Source organism: Pleurodeles waltl, chromosome 8 (genome assembly GCF_031143425.1).
Source record: "Pleurodeles waltl isolate 20211129_DDA chromosome 8, aPleWal1.hap1.20221129, whole genome shotgun sequence".
Taxonomy (NCBI): Eukaryota; Metazoa; Chordata; class Amphibia; order Caudata; family Salamandridae; genus Pleurodeles; species Pleurodeles waltl.
Window position 1 is genome coordinate 423503711 of NC_090447.1, and position 21060 is coordinate 423524770.

The 21060-nt window shown below is 42.6% G+C and overlaps 1 protein-coding gene across 1 annotated transcript in view; it reads left to right on the top strand.

Annotated features, from left to right (window-relative positions):
• Positions 1–21060, top strand: part of JADE3 (jade family PHD finger 3) — a 212481-nt gene that overhangs the window by 51039 nt on the left and 140382 nt on the right. The window contains exon 2 of the mRNA XM_069204297.1: positions 17092–17151. Coding sequence (XP_069060398.1) covers positions 17100–17151 — 52 coding nt within the window. The 5' untranslated portion in view covers positions 17092–17099. The remainder of the gene's footprint in view (positions 1–17091; positions 17152–21060) is intronic.

The following is a 21060-nucleotide window of genomic DNA, read 5'->3' on the forward strand; positions in this document are numbered from 1 at the left end:
CATCACAGCTCTCTGGGAGAATGTGAGCACGCAAAAATGGTAAAAGAAACCGGATTAGGAGAGTTTTGATAAACTGAACCGCCTGGTGGTAGAGAATATATGATGGGCGCGATCGAAAGGTGTGTGCTTTGAAGAACTTGTGCTAACTTTCTAGCTGCCTAGTCCTGATATGAGACGCTAACATGGTACCTTGTGAAAGTATAAACCTATGATTTTTGTGGGTATTTGGACATTTATTAACCCATTCTAAAATTCTATTTCAGCACAGTTGTGCGCGCAGACGTGGCAAACCTGTTGCGTAGTTTACCATTTGAGATTGATGGGCTTCCACAATGCGCTTTGTATTTTGGATCTGGATCCTGTTTGGGCTCTGCAGACAACGGGCCTAAGTTTTCTTTTTAAATTTAAAAGAAAAAAAAAAAGGTTTTACAGGAAAATTGAATCCAACAGAGATAGTACAGCAATGTAAAATCAAATAACTACATAAGAGTAGAAGAGTGTCAGTATATCCGAGCAAACATCCGTGCCTCGTACATAAAGTCTCTCATGATGAAGCAATGAACCGGGTATCCATTAAATTTGAGAGAACCAGAGAGCAGCGTATCCATGAAGGTTGCATCACTGTGTTGGTACACTTAATACAATATATATTTGTAGAATAGGGTTTGTAGATTATAGAAGAAAGTAAAGAGAAGAGTGGAAAGAAAATAATGAATGTGAAGGCTATTTGATTTTGATGTTGTGGTATGAGAAGGGCACTCAATCTTAAGTAGTCACACGCAGGATTATACCAGCGTAGTATTGTTGCAGTTATAGTGTTGAACATTTCAGGGGGGGGTGGGTTGTGTTGGCAAAATAGTTGCCCAACGTTATCTGCATGGGTCTGTGTTTGGGTCTCTAGGGGGAGTGTCGGAATGTGATGTTGTCTGCCCCACTTATGTGCATTATCCAGTTTGAGTGAGGTGTGGTGGAGATATTTTTTTCCAGTTTCTATTCATAAGCTTATTATTGCCTATAGGAGAAGATCCAGTAGCGGCCTATCTTTAATAGATTCTATAGGTGGATCTAGGAATCCATAAATAGGACAAGATAATTTTCTTTTGGGCTGGAAGCCAAATAGTGTTGAGATAAATTTGAATACCTTATCCCAGAAAAGCAAAGAAACCGAAAATGTCAAGCTCTCCTGTTTCTTTTTATAGTTCCAGCATATCAGATCATCTTTTAGGGTCAGTTTGTGCACTTGTCAGTGTTCAGATATGTTCTGTTTAACAGGCAATATTTAGTCTGGGACAACACAGGAATTATTTTGTGTGATGCAACTGATTTCCATATCAGATTCCAATCTTCAATTGTAAATAAATTATTTGTGTCCCATTTCTTCATGATCTGATGATTAAGATGTGTAGTTTTCGGTTGTCAGAATTTATAAAATGTAGCTACTTGGTGTCTTTATAGGGCCTAAGCTTTGTGATGTGCAGCTTGGAGAATAAGGAAATGAGAGGTTCTGATAATGTGCTAGGATAAATTCATTGCAATCATCTCTGCATTAGGACTGAGTAATATGGGTAAAGACCTAAAAAAAAAAAAAAAAAAAAAATCCTAAAAAAAAATCTCTATTGCTTGGTTGCTACTACAGGTAGAGCCATCCTTTGAAACACAGCTTGGCTCTGGAGCCCTTAGTGAGAAGTGGGTCACAAATTTGAGTCCTACTGCCCCCAATTCAACTTTAGTCATTTAGAGATCAGTACAGTTCGCACCCGGTTTGTTAGCTGATAGTTCTACCACAAAGTGTTGTAATGCATTTTGGCATTCTGAATGGCATTTTGTCCTCAATATCTGCAATAGTTACTATCTTGCTTAATAATTTCAGTTGCCTTGCCCAATTCTCAAGGCTCATGATCTTCTCCTTGCTGCTGCAATCCCCTTTTTTTCAAATCTCAAGCTTTATTTGTAGTAGTTACATTGCAGGTTGAAGACCTGTCTTAGCTTGTCTTGCTTGCTCACCTAAAAATGGAGGATTCCTTTTGGCAGTAGCTCGTCCTGCTCTCCCTTCAGCTGCTTCAACCTGCAAACTTGGAGGAAGTCAATTCCGCAGTATTTGTGTAATGTTAAACTGCTCTAGTGTAGACGTGTGTGACGGCGTGCTGAAAGTCTCCTTATCCCGTACGCTTATGTGATGCTCTTTTGCTCAAGTTGGAAGCGAAGCTGAGTTGATGCCCTGCCTCGAAGCAGCCCAAATTTTGGTCTGAGACCTTTCCACTAAGGAAGTATTGGAATGTGCGGTAACTTATTCCTTGTAATGAAGGCCCTTAAAGTGTTGCCTGTGGTTTGTAGTTGGTGTTTCTTAAGGCCAGGATCGCTTTTATGATTTGAAGCTAAAATCTCTATAACGTCTCCCTTTTGAACATTCGAGAACCTTCATACTTGACATCTAAAATAATATATTTTGGAGTCTGTACTTTTTCTGCAGCTTGTCATCAGTTGTTCGACTTCAGACTTCTTGGAGTACCAAATGGAAACCGTTTGAAAACAACTTTTCGTCTTGAGCGTGTAAGTAGCACGCAATTTGAAAAAGCATTAGGAAGAAAATAGGTCTCGCCTCTGTACGTAAGCCCTATATTCATAGCATGATCCTAGCCTAAAAGGCAGTGGCGTGCTGTACGTGGTCAAAGGTAAGCATAAAGTCAGTGAGGGAGATAGGAGAGGTAGCTGGGTATTGGATGGTTACTGCATTGTGATGTAGTGATCTTTAAACTAGAGCAGATCCTTATTGATGCAAGTGGTGTTGTCCAGATCCTGAAGGCGTAAATGGAACAGTACACTCTATAACTGATACAGGTTCTCTTAGTCATGCTCCATTCCCTTTGAGCTGTAAGTTGGCTGTGCATACAGCAGTTTCATTAACCTGTGGTATCTTCTGCTCTTTGATTGTTAGTGTGGGCTGCCTTACAGTTTTGGAAGGTGCCACCTGTTTACAGTAATTTTCTTCTCACTTCTGTCCGATAGAGATGCTGCTTTTCACCACGTGCCCAATGTTTTGCAATGCAAAATATTTACATGTGTTTCCGATTATTGGGTTTGGGATTAAGGTACTTTAAATTACCCAATTTACTTCTATCTAAGCCATTCGTTGGAAACCAGATGTCCGTTACAGGAGCCTTTTATTTCTGCTGCTGAAGCAGTGTCTCACATAGAAAACAAAGTGAATCTTTTGTTTTACCCAGACAAAAAAAAACGTTCGAACAAATTTTCTACTACAGAGATCGTGTCTATAGGCCCTTTTATTGCTGCTAGAGGATCTTTGTTGATTTGAGGTCTTGGCAAGAACTTTACGTGTTGAAAGGAAAAAAAAAACGTTATTTTTTATTTTTTTACCTGCAACATAACCAGGCTTGCTTCAACAGGTTTACATATTTGCTTTCTTTTTTTCAGTTTTTTTTTTATTTATTTATTTTTTTCCCCTCAAAAAATCACTTTTTTTAATCCTACTAATCAAGATGGAGACAGTAAATTTACTTGGCCCTCAATACCTTACCTAACCACGTCATTCCCTTTGCCTTCTGTCATGCGTTGCTCTATGGTGACTTATTGTTTGGGATACTTAGATATGTTTCAGATGTTAACTCTATTTAATAGAACTGCCACGTAATATATGGTAAGGTAACCTCCTTGAGGTTTATTGTTCATTTTACTGTCACTCTAGTTCGTCCACATACATTGAAAAATGTTGGATCTGAAGATTTACCATGACCTTTTCTGATGTCAGAACCTGTTATGATTAGACACAGTTTAATCAATGTAGGACTCACTTCATTTTGTAAATCCTTGCGTTTTTTTCGTAGATTTCCTGGATAGCTCCTTAATCAGTTAAGGATAAATATGTTCTTAGACGTTATAATCTCTATTTCATTTATTAATTTGTTGATATTTAATGAGTGGACCAGAATTGCGTTTCTCCAATTCTTCTCTGTCTTCCAAGTGAGTGACAGTGATGGGCTTGTCTGCACTGGTAGGACCTGCCTGCTCTGCTTGTTTGATCGCTATGAATGTGTGACTGCTGACTGAGGCACTGAGCTCAGGAATGCTTTGAAGACTGGGTTTTAAACAAAAACAATATTAATGTGCATCAGGTTGGTAGGTATACCAATGCACTACCAGGCAAAAAAAAGATGCTGAGAGGCACCTCATACCTTACCCGCATGGCTTCCACTTAGGTGGGTCTGACTGTGAGGAACGGCAGGTGAGCTCTGGGAGAGTTTGAGTAGAGCAAAGGCAGACCTGGAAATTATAGGCTTTGTTTTACTGTGTGTTTGTAGGGGTTGTTACCTTGGCAAGGGAGTGGGTAGATCGCGATTTGGGCATTAGTCCCTCTGCTATGCCTAAGCAACTCAACTCATACCTGCTCCCCCCAACAAGAAATGACTCCCCTGCAGCTACCTCCCATGTCCTGGGAGGTTTTAAATGAAGCCCTGCAGTACAGAGAATTCACACCTCAGCTTGAAATCTATTTTGTGACAGTTTCCAGGGTCCCTTGTGAATTTGCCTTTTTACAGGTTGGCAGTCTGATGAGGGGTAAAACTGTCACATGGGCCACCCTGAGTTGGCAGGCCTGCAAAGTACATTTCTGCATGGTGCGAGCAGAGACATGCGATAAAACAACCATTACATAGGAATGGGCTTGGACAGGAATTTATAAATCATTTAAGCAATGCAGGCATTCACTTTGAAAAACATGCCATATCAATGCAGGATTTAAAAAATATATATTTGGTGTTTCACAAAGCTGGGCCTTGTAGAATGGTGCCAGCATGATGCTGTTAAGTCACGGATTCTGCTAATCTCTATTTTTGCACCCGATTTGCAAACCCTGAAGCAAAATGTGCCGGGTTCTGCTTCCTGACGCTTCATGCTTCCCAACCCCGGAGTCTCACCCTTCACAGGGCCAGGCCAGAGCACACGGTCATCACTGTCAAGGCCGCACTGGACCGGGGAGCAGTAGAGAGCGGCCATCGGCACTCTGGAGAGGGTTTCTCCTCCACCCTGGTGCCTCATTTCTCCCGGAAGCCAGAGCACAAAATAAAAGGTAAGAGATGCCCCCAAACTCCCACTTCTACCACCTCCGTTCCAGCTGTGGAGCCGCACATACCTGTATCCAGGGGGGAAGAGGCATGCAAAAAAAAAGTGGTTGAAACCTAGACATTGTCGAGTGGGTAGTGGCAACACTCCCTTGTATCCGTCAACTTGTGTACCGTGACTTCTGACTGCGAAGAGTGACCGAAACATTGGTACCTACCAGCCCGCCCTGCCCTCTACTGCCACCCTTAGCATGTCCTGCCACCCCAAACTCACCAGCAACTCCCACCTTCCTGCTCCTCCAATCTGCTGGCCAAATGCGTAGGGCCATCTACCCATAATGCACATCAGCGTACTATCACTTCACTTTTGGGGACTTCAAGTCCATTCCCAAGGTTATCGATCCCCCCTATCTCTGCTCTGACCGTTCCTCGCCACTGGTCCCTTGTTTGTGTCTGCCCACATTGCTGTGGCCTTAGGGCGGCAAAAGACGCTACACAAATAATCATATTTAATTTAAACGATTATTACATTTAAACTTTATCGCAACAATTTTTCTTCTACTCTGTATGTGTGTGTTTAGTTCGAAGCCTGATCAGCCGCTCATAGCTGCAGAACGAACTTTAAGGATCTGGTTTCATCACCGGGCAGCTGCTAGCGTTGCAGACAGTGGCGTTGCTGTGGTGGGAGCAGGTGATGCACAACGTCCTGCACATCGTTGGGGTCTTGGCATGGCACTGTGGCGTGTGCCTCTGCCAGCAAACGGGGCATTGGTTACCATGCAGGCTTTTTAAATGAAGTGGCTAGTACACTGCAGACAGCAGCTGCCCTGGGTGCTTGGGACCCAATGTGCTCTTTGTAGCTTCCGAAACTTTGAACACAAGCACACATTTGTTGGAAAGTTTGAAAAGGATCTGTTGTATGGGATGCAATATATATCGAAATTGACTTGGGCCCAGTCCACAAATAAGTTTGCACCCCTGCACGCGCAAGTGGCATGGACTACAATTGTAAATTAACGTTTGAAATGCACAAAATACGAATATACATTCGCAAATTAATTTACTACCGTGTAAAATTTGTCCAATATGGTATTTCGCATGAGACCTGGTTTAGTCTATATTCACTTTTTTTGGGGGAGGGGGGGGGGGGGGGTCGGTCATTAGGCATTCATATCTCAGATCCAGGCAGGTATTTATTTACTTCTATGAAAAGCATGAGAAACCCCTTCCCATGATTGGCTCAGAAAAGTAGTGCCCCGAAACTTGCAAGGGGAAGCTTTCTACATAGGAAAAATATTTTCAGAGTGGAGAGTAATGGGGGAACGTGTTTAAAAAGTGCATCATTTATTTTGTTAAACACGTATGGGTTTGTAAATGTACATTAAGTATTGTGTATATTTTCAAGAAGGGGAGTCTCGTGGAATGCAATAACTGCTGCAGTTTTACAGTAGTACTCCTGCATTTTTTTTATATTTCCATAAAATCTAAAATGTATTCCAAATGCAGCTGCTCCTCGTTGGGAGTATAGTTGTTTTGTGAAACAGGGCTTGAGTGCCAGTGAGGATTGACAGGCCTGTCTGCTTCGCGTGAGCTCGGTTTCAGCGCGCTAAAAATAGCGCGAGTCTCTTAGAAAACCCATTGTGGGAACTGGAACTCGCTTGGCTCCGCTATTAACAAACGTGATACAGTCTCATTTGGGAACTGCGTTTTTGGCAAACGAATTCACAGGTCCAGTGTTCCACAGTGCGCATCCGTGACAGTCCCACAAAAGCTTTCCTGTAACGCGCAATCCAGACCAGTTGACTGGAGGACTGGTTGTTAAAGGTCTTCCTGTGCCTCATCTGCGGATGGTGCTTGGCTGCGCGCACCTGTTCCCCTCTAGTCTGTTGCTCTGCGCTTTCTTCTAAGGAAAAGGGGAGCAAGCTGTAACTTTTGATGGGTTTGTTTGTAAACACGGCCGGAAGTCTGCGTCTGGTTGATTTTCCTCTCCCGCCTGGCTCGTCTCGCGTTACTGACGGGCTCTGACAGGTGCTGCTGCGGACCCGGGGCCTCGGGCCAGCGCTGCTCCTCGTGCCCCTGCCTGGGAGTACCTGGCACGCGACCACCACCGAGCTACAGCCCCAGATCTGCTCCCCGAAAACCAACATGCTTCGCCTTTTTCTAGTAATCACGAATGAACTCGGGGAAAAAAAGCAATTTTTAAACTTTTTTTTGTTTTAAGTAAAGTGTATATATGCGGCTCTCGCTCTCTCTCGTGTATATGTATATGTGTGTGTGTGTGTATGTATGTATATATATATTTATATTCTAAATATCAGTAATTGTACATTTTACTCATTTGCTTATAATTTAGACTGAAAATGTGTCTTTCTACTTTGGCGATATCCATTTTCTCTCAGTGGGTGAATGTGGCACGCAGAAGCCTTTTTGCACAGTTGCATCAATTTGTCTCCTAGCAATCGACAATCAGCTAATAGCACAAGACTGACCCCAAAAATACTCAGTGTGGTCCACTGTTAACCAAACGGCAGTTTTTTTTGTTCTATTTAACCTGTCTCTTTGTAGTGGGTCCTGCAGGCAGGGGTACTTAAGAGATTGGCGAATGTCGAGCATGGAAGGTTCATGAGCACACCTTGGAAAATTCTGCCACCTCACGCATTACATTGCAGCACACCTGCACATATGATCTCAGCCCCTCAACATTTATTGGCCTTTTCTCATTCACACTTTTCTTTTGCTTATAGAGCGGGGGCAGTGGGTGAGCCCACCACGGCAGTCGGCTAGCTCACCAGTAAGTAAAGCAATTCTGCTCTTTCACAAGAGCACGTCCAAACACAGTTTCTTTCTTCAGTGCCAAGGGCTACTATAGCGGTATGGGCTTTCTGAGATTAAAAAAGTTTGCTTTTAGTCAATTATTATTTTGTGAAATATTAGCGATCGGTTGGCAGCTGCCCCAATAACGACTTTCAATTAAAAAAAAAAAACGATCTCACATTGATTAAGCCAAAAGGCTGGCAGCCAACACAAGACACATTGGCCTTAAGACCGGTTTAGTTGTTTCACCTGCCCCCTTCTTTTCAAAACATCATAACCGAAATATGCACATCTATTGATTGATACATGTGGAGCTCTTAGTTAGCTCTCTTAGTGCACTGGTATGTTTACATCTTGCTTCCACTCAGAACAGCACACAGAATAGAGCTATTGGTCAGCCCACTTTGTCCTTTGTCTGTCTTCAGTGTGAATAACGGCATTTCACCTGATCACCTGTGCATAGGCAGGTGAAAAGTGTATTGAGGTGGTTTTTGGCTCCTATTTACTTTTGTTTGCACTTTTTTGCATGTCTTCATAAAAAAATGTAAAAAAAAAAAAAGTGGCAAGCTTCACAGAGCCAGACCTAGTGGTTTTGCTAATGCTTTTTGCATATGCAGTAGATTTGCCATGAACAGCATTTAAAGGGCATTGATTAGATAATTGTCCTTCATAAATCTGGTTAGTCCTTTCTTGAAATGAGTCCAACATCCATAGACATGCACTCTGTTGCCCCAATTGTGACATCTTCCCAGCCGGAATAGGCACCCCCACTCCTCCCAGGAGAGGCCATAAAGCACTACCAACATAGAAGGCATCTTTTATCTGAGTAGTTGTACGTGCACATCTGTGGTTGCTGACGTACCTAGACACTGGGTGCAGGTTATAAGAACTTCTTCCAGAAACACTGCAGGGCTTGGTGTCTGAGTTCACTGAGAGACCTGGGCACTTGCTGTGGAGACTCTACAGAGCAGGCTCCTTTTGAGGATGAGAGTGCCCCCCTGCAGTACCTCGGAGTTTTGGATATTATGCAATATTATAGACCTATCGCCCGACGCCCGGGACATCTTGTTTGGGGTCAAGGACAACAAGTTTTTATGTTTACTTTGTCCTTGGGACAAGTAGGCCCAACCCTCTGCAGCACAAACCCTTTGGCTGCCTGTTTACAGAGAGTGGAACTCTCTACAGTTGAGGTAATGTGTTTCCAAAAGATAATGCTGTTCGAACTTGTATTTATGGTTCATTATTTGAAAACCTTCATTATTAGGGTGAGTGCTGTAAATAAATGTTTTAAGGTCACACTTCACTACTGACGTTGGTTCCAGTACAAATAAAAAAAACGTGTATACACATGTTTGAAAAGTTTAGGCTATGAGGCTAAGTATAATGCTCCCAGAATGCTCTCTGATTAGATGCAAATGAGGTGTCATTTAGTAAAATGTTTTGATGCATGCTAGTATTTCCCAAAAATATTTCTAATGGAAAATCAGTGTAACCATTTTCAACACGATTATGGGAAGCATGAAAATAAACAAACACTGACAAAGCCAACTGATCTGACCTATTTTTATAAGTCTTTTAGTTTCATCAATGCCTGTCTTGTTTTGACATGGCTTTTGTAACACTTTATTGTTTTGGGAGCTACCAGGCCCTCAACATTGTAACAAATACTGGCAAAAAAAAAAAAACGTTTTTGAACTCTAAAAGCGCACGTTGCCACCAGTGGCATAACAAAGATCTGGAGACGGGGCTCCTCCATGTTCTTTGCAAAGGGGCACCCTCCAGTTTCGTTACGTCACTGATTGCCACTGTAGTTCCTGACACTGAACAAAACTACTTTGTGTGCCAATATGCTCCTTGTGGAAGAGAAGAATGCGATCACTCACAGTAAAGCCAGCCGAAAGAGAGAGAAATAGAAGTTTAATAAAAACAAAATGTCTAACACCAGACCTAATTAGGGACCAAGACCCACATGTAGGTAGCTTTTTGCATGTCGCAAACAGCGACTTTCGCTGTTTGCGACGTGCTAAAAGCACATTGCGGTGCACAAACCCAATTTTGCGATTCGGTAACCTGGTTACCGAATCGCAAAACGGGTTTGCGACTCGCAATTAGGAAGGGGTGTTCCCTTCCTAATTGCGACTCGCAGTGCAATGTAGGATTGTTTTGCGAACGCGGGCGCAAACCAATCGCAGTTTGCACCCATTTCAAATGGGTGCTAACACTTTCACAAAAGGGAAGGGGTCCCCCTGGGACCCCTTCCCCATTGTGAATGTCACTGTAAACATTTTTTCAGAGCAGGCAGTGGTCCGCAGGACCACTGCCTGCTCTGAAAAAATGAAACGAAAACGTTTCATTTTTCGTTTTTGTAATGCATCTTGTTTTCCTTTAAGGAAAACGGGCTGCATTAAAAAAAAAAAAAAAAAAAAAAACTGCTTTATTGAAAAGCAGTCACAGACATGGTGGTCTGCTGTCTCCAGCAGGCCACCATCCCTGTGAGGCCGCCATTCGCAAGGGGGTCGCAAATTGCGACCCACCTCATGATTATTCATGAGGTGTGCATTTGCGAAGCCCTTGCGAATCACGGATTGTGTCAGGGACACCATCCTACATTCGGATTTGCGACTCGCAATTTGCGGGTCGCAAATCTGAACCTACCTACATGTGGCCCCAAATTCTTAAAGAAAGTCACAAAAGTGCACCCATGGTATATGTCGTACCCCTATAAAATATTTGTGAACTGTATTTTAGCATGGGTAAATACGCATGTGTAGATTTGCTTATGTGAAAATCTATTGAGCATTTGCAAGTTCATTTTCCCTCCAGCCACTTTCTTCCCAACCCTGGAAGAAGTTCTAATTCTGCCATTGTCAGGAGTAAATGTCCAACCTTTCTTATTATGGGAAAATATTAGAGAGAAGCTGGTGAAGATCTTTAAAACATGCAGGTTAGTAGGTCTGCAGACTCAAAGGCATTCCAGCCCTGGAACTATTGCTTACTGCTTCCTCCAGCCCCAGTATGCAGATCTGCAGAAAGGTGGAAAAATAAGGAAATTGCTACAGTAGGGATTGAAACTGCAAGTATTCAAGCCCTACTATGGTAGTAGCCCTGGCATAATCAGAGAGGCTATTATCAGAGCTCTTACATAATGAGATTGCTGCCATAATTAGGCGCCACACTACATGGCACCAAAGGGACAAGTAGATCTTTTTACAGGACAAGTAGATTTGAGAAGCAACCTGTCCCGTGGACAAGTAGATATTTTAATAAATTCCACACCCCTGGATAAGCCTGCAGGTGCTCTGGATACAGATCAACATCAGTGGTCCAATTGCCAAACACTGTTGCTGAAGCCTTTAACTTTATGTATTATTTTTCGATAGTGTGTGCTAGTGATGGCAGGCCCATGGTTCTTGCCACTGCATTTGATGAGATGGCAAGCCACAGTTATGTGCAGTGACAACAGTACTCTGGCTAGTCAGTGATTTTATTTAAGGTGAGAAGGTACCTTTTTCATTGCCTATTATCCTTCTGCCCTGCAATTTGGATTCTTCTTGAGAAATCAAGTTTGTCCTTCCAAAAGGAACAGAAAACTGAGGGAGCTTCCTTTGAGAATTCTACAGCAAGAACTTCGTGTAGCATGAGTAGTTCTACTATGGAAGCAAAGTGCCTAAGCATCCCATTGTAGTTTGTAAGGTCCTTACACCCCGGACAGAAGCACAGTGCCTGTTGGTTAAGGTGGTTGCAAAAGGCACATGCACGGAAAATACATAGTTGCCATCCAGGAGGAAGATAACCATGCACAGAAGCTGTACCTCTTTATTTTGTTTACTTGCCATGTTAATCGATCTTGAGCCCGTCCAGAGCCCTTGAAATGCTTTGAGAGGAGAGTTAAGAACTTGAGGTTCAGTAACAAAAGCAATCAATAAACACAAGAAATCTACGATGGTGTATTAAAAGAACAGATGCCGCCAGCCTTTCCCTAAAATGTGAGTCATTTGGTACATTACAAATAATTTTTTTTAATGGAATTTCACCAGTAATGTACTTTATCAGGAAAAACAGAAAAAAGAAAAAATGGGTTTTGTTTGGATGAACGTTTGCAACTTCCACTCTTAGTATAGCCTGAGCAAAAGAGGCAGAGGCTATCCCTGTGACTAAATGCAGAGATACAGGTGTTGAGGTTGGTTGAAGAAGGTCACTTTCTAAGAGAGACATTCTACTATAGAGACTGGCTATCGTGCCACTAGAGTGAGCATAGGACGGAAGACGCATGATTTAGCCTTAGTGCTCAGTCTGTTGTTCTGAATGTTGAGACTAGCTCTAAAGCATGAAAAGGAGGCCTTCGGAATCCCATCCAGTAATGAGCTCCCACTGTCTGCTGGCTCAGCGTACACTTCATTCTTCAGATTATGAGCAGAAATGTACTGCTTAAATCACTTTGGGAGGCTTAACTAATGAGTTTTCATATTATGATTGAGATCCAAAATAAAACTAAGGGGTTTGGGTGAACAGTGACAACACACTTCACTGGAAGTTCTTGCAGCCGTAGCGTCTAAGGAAGTGTACAGATCTGAAATATGAATCTTAGCCACTCTGTCTTCTGAGGTGCTGAATTAGAGGTCGGTGGCTGTCTTAAGCCTCTTAAAGGCTGGATGGCTGAACACCAACTACTGAACTCTTCCATCATTGACATGTGAAGGTATAACTGAGTATCCCCTACATACTGATGAACACTGACACGCTGCAAGCTGAGGCTCTATTCCAGTAACTCCTTCTACAAGTTAAAAAAAGGAGTGAAGGCAAGATATTATTGTGCAGGATGCCAAATGATGCAGGGATCAGCGATAAGCCGGAACCACCTGACTTCGTAGATTGTAGTTGATCAGCAAAACACAAACTAGCATAGCATCATTCCTGGAGCCCTTTAGCGTCTCCAAGAACCCAGTCAAGTGTAGCAGCTAATGCTGAGAGGTCCAGCAGAGCCAGGAGATTTAGATTTTCCCCAGCTAGTATGTAGAAGATGTTGTCCTGACCTTTAAGTGATCTTTCAAGCATCCAGTGTCTTATTGAAACTGCAATCCCGTAAAAGATGTGCCATAAGGTGAAGGCAAGTGCATTCATATGGATTAAGTGTTTGAAGCTCTGGAGCAATTGGACTGTCTAGTGTAAGAACATGTGTGGAACTGGAAGTATTATGTTCCTATAGGTGTCTTTTGGGGAGCTGTGTATATTCCACCATTAGTATCATGGATAAAAGTATGTTAAGATAAGTGGTTTCTAGTATTTTCTGGAGTGGAAGGTTGGTCAGTGGTTCACTATGGTTCTCTTCAAGATGGACTGCCCGTAATGCCTCATTCCTTCTAAGGTATCCTTTTCCCGGGGGGCTCATGGCTTCTCTGGATCGCCAGGATCTATACTTTCAAGAACTAGGTAGCGTAAGAGATTTATGGTTTTCTAAACCACAGGTTCCTACTACTAGTTCTTGATTCTCCCCATCTGATTCAAGAGTGTCCACAAGATCATGACATTTGTGGTCGGAATACTGTTGGACGGGTGAGTTCTCACCCATGTTCTGTTCTGACTGGCAGGCCTTACTTGTAATTTCATGGGCCAAAACACCTGTTTACCCCTTAAGCATCCCAGCGCTCAAGACTTAAGGAATGAGATTCTGGTCACAGTGTGGATTTTAAAGTAGCTACAGTTGTGATGTCATTCAGAAATATCTTGCAAGCAATTGCGTGTATATAGCGCTTACTACCTCATATGCGTCAAAGCAAATTCTGGCGTAGCACTTTTTTTTTTTTCTCTTGTACAATAGGATTAGAGTAGTAAATATATAGATACCTGATTACATAATCAAGGGAATAAATGTGTAAGACATAACATTGAGATTTAAAGCTGTATCCTATAAACACAGGCTTTCACGAGTTACAGTATTTTAAGTTTATTTGTCTACTTTTAAAAACAGTATTTCATCTGTCCTCAATATGTCAATAGTGAAATGCTTGTAGATAAAATATTTACCTATTGTGATAGATAAAATTAAAACAAAGACTCATAAGCATCCAATCAAGCAATTCATATGGAAACTATGCAGTGATCTGACTCATATCCATAATAAATGCACACACATACAAATATATATATATTTGAAGTAAAATATGCATTTGTTAAACAGGCCTAAGGAGTATGTATGTATTTTAAGATAAGAGTTATACGTATTTGTACAAAGAAATGCATATATATATATATATATAATAAATTATTACGTTCACATACATGTGGATATGCAGTCCATTGCTATTTGAATATGGTGGTTATGTAGGAAAGAGACCACTCTTGTGTAGTCTTTTGAAGATAAGATAGTTATCTGTGGATCTTATACTTGGGGGGTGGGGGGCAATGAATGCCATAATTTGGCTGCTTGAACTGAGAAGGATGTACCACCTATGGTCTTTTTCTTGTATGGTGATGATTTGAGGCGGGGTGCCAATCTTACGCGGAGGTTTATTTGTTGTTGAATGTGTTTGGTGATACATATTCCCCCCTTTCTGATCTTGCCTCTGGTGCTGACAACCAATGGCAGTGGAGGGGGTGCTTTAGGCTATTTTCCCAGGTTAATCTCAACAAAGGAGTTTGATCTTTTTGTAGAGAGGGAAAACCTTGAAACAAAATCAACTTGGCCTTCCGCCTGTGTCACCTGTAGTCTTTTGAATCTATCCAAAGGTCAAGACAGATGGTGTTGGTGCAAAGAAAATTAAACGCTTGAAATCCTGATGCATTTCGGGCCACTGCCCTTCTTCAGGGGAAGTTTTCATCGTAATAGTGGTCTGTACTGGTGCGTTTATCCGACGATGCTTGAGTATCGACCACTATTATGGGGAAAACTTGCCCTGAAGAATGGCTGTGGCCCCAAATGCATCAGGATTTCAAGCATTAATCTATCCATTGGAAATATTTCTGTTGACTAAGAATGACGCATGACACATGAAGTTAAATGTGGCCCAGAATGTAAAATATAAGGAAACTGTAATCTTTGGTGAAAGTTGATGACTATCATTCATATAATGGGATTAATATGAACCTGTTTGAGGAGATACAGTAGTGCGTGAAAGGGACGCTATTCCTGTGTGGGAACAGTGCTTCTAGTACATTAATGTTCACGCCTTGATCAGAGGATGAGACCCTTCGCGCACACTTGAAAGATAAAAAGTGACCACTATTGATAGCAGTCTAAGGTGTGCTCTGCCCGCCACTCCTTGCTCAATTTTTAGTAGGTCATGCTTTCCTTGTTGGGCTTTTGGAAGAAGTTGTTTCGAACTCGCACACATTTTTATCAGTGGACGGAAATTTTGATCATTATTTTGAAAAAAAGGATGAAGTTTCGTTGTTTTACCGTTTTCAGCCTAGCTTTAGATACGTTAAAACATCTACTTTAATATAGCAGTGAGCCTCTGAGTACTGCCGGTTTACTGGAAAACCAGTTTTTGTTTCTTGGTGTAGTTCCCTTTCGTTGTTCCAAATCCGATTCACATGTGAACATGTTCACTCCTCTACTCAGTAGGTCGTTTATACTGTGGACGTTCAGGTTCGAGTATTTCAGTCTGCTAAAGCGAGCTTAAAAGGTGAACTGAACTTTAACTTCTGCTGTTGACGTGGTTCTGGGTTTTCAGAATTGCTGCCCAGTGAGGCAATGTTTTGAAAATAGTGGCTGCAGCCTGAAACCTCAAGCGGATTTTGAACCGAAAATGGCACTTGTGCTCGCGAAGTATTTTCCTGAGTGTCTAACTTCTTGGTTGATCGCAAAGGTGGAAAAGCTGCAGATATTGAAACCCGTTTCCCGCGTGGCTGTAAGCAGGTTTACCCATGTGGATTTGAAGTACACTCCATAACTTCTTAAACAAAATACCAAGCTAGGTCTTGCCTAACAGACTTGAAACTCCTTCTAAAAATAGCCTTGTTTTGTGCTTCAGACCCCGAGCGTTTCCTGTTGGTTAAATCTCACGCTGCTGTGTGCCGCGTGTGCGCGTTTAGAAGTGCTCAGTCATATCTTTCACAGAGCAGAGGCTCCCACAGGAGCGCAGTATCCCTTCGCGTCGTCAGTCCGTCCGTCCTCCTCACACACTTTCCGTCCCTGGCAGTTGGAGGGACCTGAAAGTTGCTTTTCACGTTCTGCTTTGGTTTCGCGCCCGGGGCCTGTGCTTTGCTGGCGCAGAGCCGAGCCTCGTCATTTTATGCGCCTGCGGTGTGTAAATTGTATTAAGTTAACCCGATACTGCTTTGCGTTCGTGCAGCACAGCTCGGAAACACGGAGCAAGGTCTACCTCTGCTTCTGGGCTGCGATGTTTTAAATAATGGTCTCTGGGAAATATCGGGGTAAACGGGTTCACCTCACTCCCTGCAGGCGCATAAACACAGGCCTCGTCAGCCATCACAAGGCCCCAGGTCTTTCTGTCTCCTGGAAGGGGCAGCAGCTCGGTGCTCGCGTGTTGTGGGCATGCGCATTTTGTTTTTTATTCTAAATTTGCATTGGGTTGTCTGTGGTGTAGCAAATGCCCATGTTGCCTGGGGTTTTCCCTTTCAGATGTACATTTGAATAGTCATTCTAGTCGTATGCTTTCTTGTCACTACCATTGCTATTTGAAGATGCTCCTTTGCTAACTAGAAGGGGTTTTGCGCTTATTTATTTATTTTTTTAAATATAGCGCGAACTCGAGCTGAAGGTATTGCAGCGCTTTGCGTGAGTACCGGTTCTGTTCCACAAGCACACATTCAGTTTCGGTAGGCGCAGAGAGATGAAATGATTTGCCCAGAATCACTGTCCCACTTTTGGTTCCCCAGCTCCAAGGTCGGCAGCTGAGGCCGTTACGCCACATCCTCTCCCCGAGCGGGGGCAAAGAAGAGGGACAGGGCGGCGGATAGAGCAGGATTGTACAGGGCTTCGTACCCTGACGGAGGTGCTTTCCGAGGGTGTGGTTGGATGGGTGTTGAATGCAGTTTGTCCCCCGCGGTAGCTCCTGGCCGACGCCTGAGGTTCAAGCACGTGCCAGCTTTACCTGCAGTTGTGAGGGTCTCCCCATCTGGTTTACTTGTGTAAACGCGGGGCTGCGGAGCTTCACAGCGAGCGGGAGGGGCAGGGGTGAATTAGCTTGTGCAAGTGATTGCAATTACTCTGTAACACTTTCCCCTTCGTTCTCCCTAGGATGCGTCATGATGAAACGCCACAGGAATCCTAGCAGCAGCGACAGTTCAGACAATGAAAGTAAGTGTTTGTTTGTGGTTCCCACTCCACAGCTGTCCCCCCCACCCCCTTACATGGTTTTCGTGCACTGACCAGATTCTGTTTAAAAACATTTTGTTAAAAAGCATTATTTTCTGTCTGCCTTTGTTTTGACATGGGTTTAAAATGTTTTTTTCTTGCACCCCCCCCTTTCCTCTTTATAGCACAAACTGATGGTGCAGCCCAGGTCGTCTTATAGCTGTTGTGTGACCGGTAGCATGAGTGCAACGATACACGAGGTCATGGTATGAGACATGGGTGCTTGATTGTGGTGAAATCTTTTGATCGAAAGAAAGTTTTTGAGTTATTCTTCATGTGGTTTCTATTTGGCTTGCCTCCCCAAGAGTGCGATCTAGTTGTTTCATCAAGGAGATTTTGAAAGTTACAGAAATGACGGTGGTCCACCTGCAACTAACCTAGCCTCTGACGATTGTTGATGGAGTTGGTGATGTGTTTTTTTTTTTTTTACAATGCTGGAGCAATAAAAAAGTCTGGACTGAGATGCTTGCTTTTGTGGATTGACAGCCTATTAGTGTATGGTGTCTTCTTCACCCAGAATGTTTCATGTTTCCCACAAACATATCTGTGCACACGAACACCCAAAAAACATGATGTTTTTCCAACACCATCCGCTTAATAGCAGTTATGATTACGACATATGAATATAGAGTAGTCTTGAACTGCAAAGTATTGTTACAGACAAGTAGTTTTTCCTGGTCAGTGAACTAGACCAAGATTGAAAAACATGGATCTGTGTTGCATTGTTCGACAATGATTTAGGATTTATTACTAGGAAGGTAGCTAGGAATGTATTTGGAAGTCAGGCTGGACTAAGATGTTTGTTGTGAGTTTAAGATTCTGGTTAGATTTTCAGCAGAAACCACGGTTGGGAAGTGAACGCTAGTACTTATACAGGTTTGTGTCGACATGTTTAACAGATGCTAAGGTGATGTGCCTTGGAAGTGTGCTAGCAAATGTGGCAATATGTCCTCAGCAGGATCAAAGGGGCAGGGACATCGGTTTGACTGATATATAGTTCAGTACACTTTTTAGATGAGAGATTTATTTGACCCACTGCGTGAGTTTAAAAAATGGCTGCGTAACAGAATAGAATATGCATGTCATAGGTATTTCCTTTCTGACCGCATGTGCTGCCTTCATTCAGAGTTGTGCTTCAAAATGTAGTAAATACGGGTACTGGCCACACTGACTCTTTGAATAGATTGTATTAGCATGTATAGATGCTGGTAATGTTTAGAGGATTTGTAGGACGTCCCTTTAGTCTGTGGTGTCCGCTTCTGTCTAGTGCACACATGCACGTTTGACGGTTTTCCTCTGTAACCAAAATGTTTTTTGTAGCAGTTTGTCTGTGACTTTGGCAGAAATGGGTCTAGACTCTGCCCATTAGAATGGAGGCTTGCTTTCTGCGCCCTGGTGGTGAACTGCTGTATAATGAAGCTGAGTATTTTGTGCTGGTAAGTGTTTCGTGGATGTTTTGTAGGACCAGCCCGGGCCAGCCATTTAAGTTTTTTTTTAAATTTAATTAAAAAAAAAGATATATATATATATATATATATATATATATATATATATATATATATATATATATATTATTATTATACATTTTTTTTTTTTTTTTTGAGTAAATCAACTTCCCAACATTGCAGGTGAATAACCAATGGTGTGCAGAACCAGGAAAATCCTCACGGTAATATTCAATGGATCAATAAACCGAATACCAGACCCAGGGGTGGAGTGGCGGGAGAGAAGTCTTTGGGGACCCATTCAGAACATGTACATGTCTGCTGTCAGGAGTATTCCCCTGAAAAATTAGTACTATTCTTTGGGCATCTCCACTAATACCATTCACCGGCAAAGCAAATAGGTCTTGCTTTTTGAGACTTATTGGCTTTGTCATTGATTTTTTTTTTGCCATGCTTTACAGCATTGCTAAATGAGAAAAGCCTATAGCTTGGCTGGCAGTGTAATTTTTGTAGGTGCACATCACATGCGTGTGCCTACAAAATCACCAGACTGCTAATTTTTTTTCTTTTTTAAATATTTTATTGAAGGTTTTGCAGAGTACAAAGATATGTTGACATGCATCTCATGTTATTAACACTTGACTATGCTCGACAATTAAAGGAAGCAGCAATCCCAATACTATTTTTTCTTTTTATTTAATGTTCCAAGTTGGGAAGTCCAAATAAAAAAAAAAGTTCAAAAGTGTGTTTTAGAAGTGCAGGCTATGGGAAGAAGTGCAGCGGGTGGGAATCAGCTGGTGAAGAAAAAGGAGGGCGTAGGTGGGGAAACACGGAGGGCAGAAGGTAGGGTGACCATAATCCTAAAGCCAAAAACTTGGACATTTCACAAAAATAGATAAAAGGACTAACATTTTACTTCAACCGCGAACAAAGAATGACAGCGCTCATCAAAGTAGAATTACAGAAATGGCACAAAAAATAGAAACAAAATGCAATTCTTAAAGCCAGTATAATGATTACTAATGAAATTGCTTCGTGATAACACCTAAATATTTCTATTTTGGAAAACACAAAAATTACCTCCCACCATTTTCAGGAAACCATCTCTGAAAACCGGGACATGAGCTTACTCTCCCGGGACAGCTAGTGAAAAACCTGGATTGTCCCGGCAAATCCGGGACGCCTGGTCTCCCTAGCAGAAGGAGCAGTAGTGCGGTAGTGGGGAAGAGAAGCAACAGGCGAGAGAACAGCGTGGAGCTGTGGGGAGAAGTTCACGGGTGAGAAAGGAACATTAGGGTGACTCGAGCGAGTGCACCATGGCGGAGGCAGGGTAGGCAAGGGGCGCATACAGGTGGCTCAGCAGTACGGGGGAGAGAAGTACAACAGGAAGAAAACTGGTGAAGACTTGCGCCCTTGTGGAGTGCTCCGCCAAAACGAATGAAAGTAGTGCCTGGAAAACAAGCAGGGAAAGCATAGAAGCCAGCCAGTAAAAAGAGCGGATAGAGGCTATGCTTCATGGAACGGACAAATACAAGGGTGACTAGGTGGGGACACAAAGAGGTAAATGAGTGACGGGAAAGCCAACCAATGGTAAGCAGTGAGTTGACTTCAAGTACCTTTTAGCTTCTTAGTAAGCCCACAATATGCCTTTCATAGCCAGACAGCTGTGTTGTCCTGTAGGCTCGCCCTAAAATAGGAAGCTTAACGTCCTATAAACTAATTAATATCACCACTTTAACTCATGGTGGGGGTGGAGAGGACCCACTGCGAGCTCCACCCTGTCTCGCAGCACTGCACCTTCTGTGTGACCCTCAAGTAAATTCACGAGCTCTGCCAGAGTGTGAGAAACTGAACATCTTCCCCTAAGATTTAACTGGCCAGTTGTAAACCTTTGTAAAGCCTGGCAGCCCTGAGTGATGAACGGTTGTTAATCTCAGCAAGCCTTTTCTCATTTGTAAAGCCAACCAGGTCAGGTCTGGAAACAAATAAACCCCCCTTCCTGCCATATGCATGTTAGACCTTTTTGCTATGCATCTGGTCTCTGCCAACAAAGTTTCACCTCCAAATTCCTTTCCGATGGACACTTTCTGGGGAGTCTAATTTTTTTACAGGAAATCTTGTGCCAAAGATTTCAGGTAATACTCATTAACTGCTGAGTAAACCAACTAGTGTTCCTAGGCATGTGTTTCTCGACTACTGTGGACGCCAGCAAAGTAAAAGATGTTTCCTGCGCACAACACTCGCAATTACCATGGTCTACCCTTGCAACGTCCTTATCACAGCCCAAGATACAGATTTGCTGCTCAGGTTGGCACACACGCTGCTTAATTCTGGTCACCTGACCTTTTATTTCATCCATCACCCCGTCAATTGAAAGCATTTTGTCTCAGTGAGATAGATTACCTCT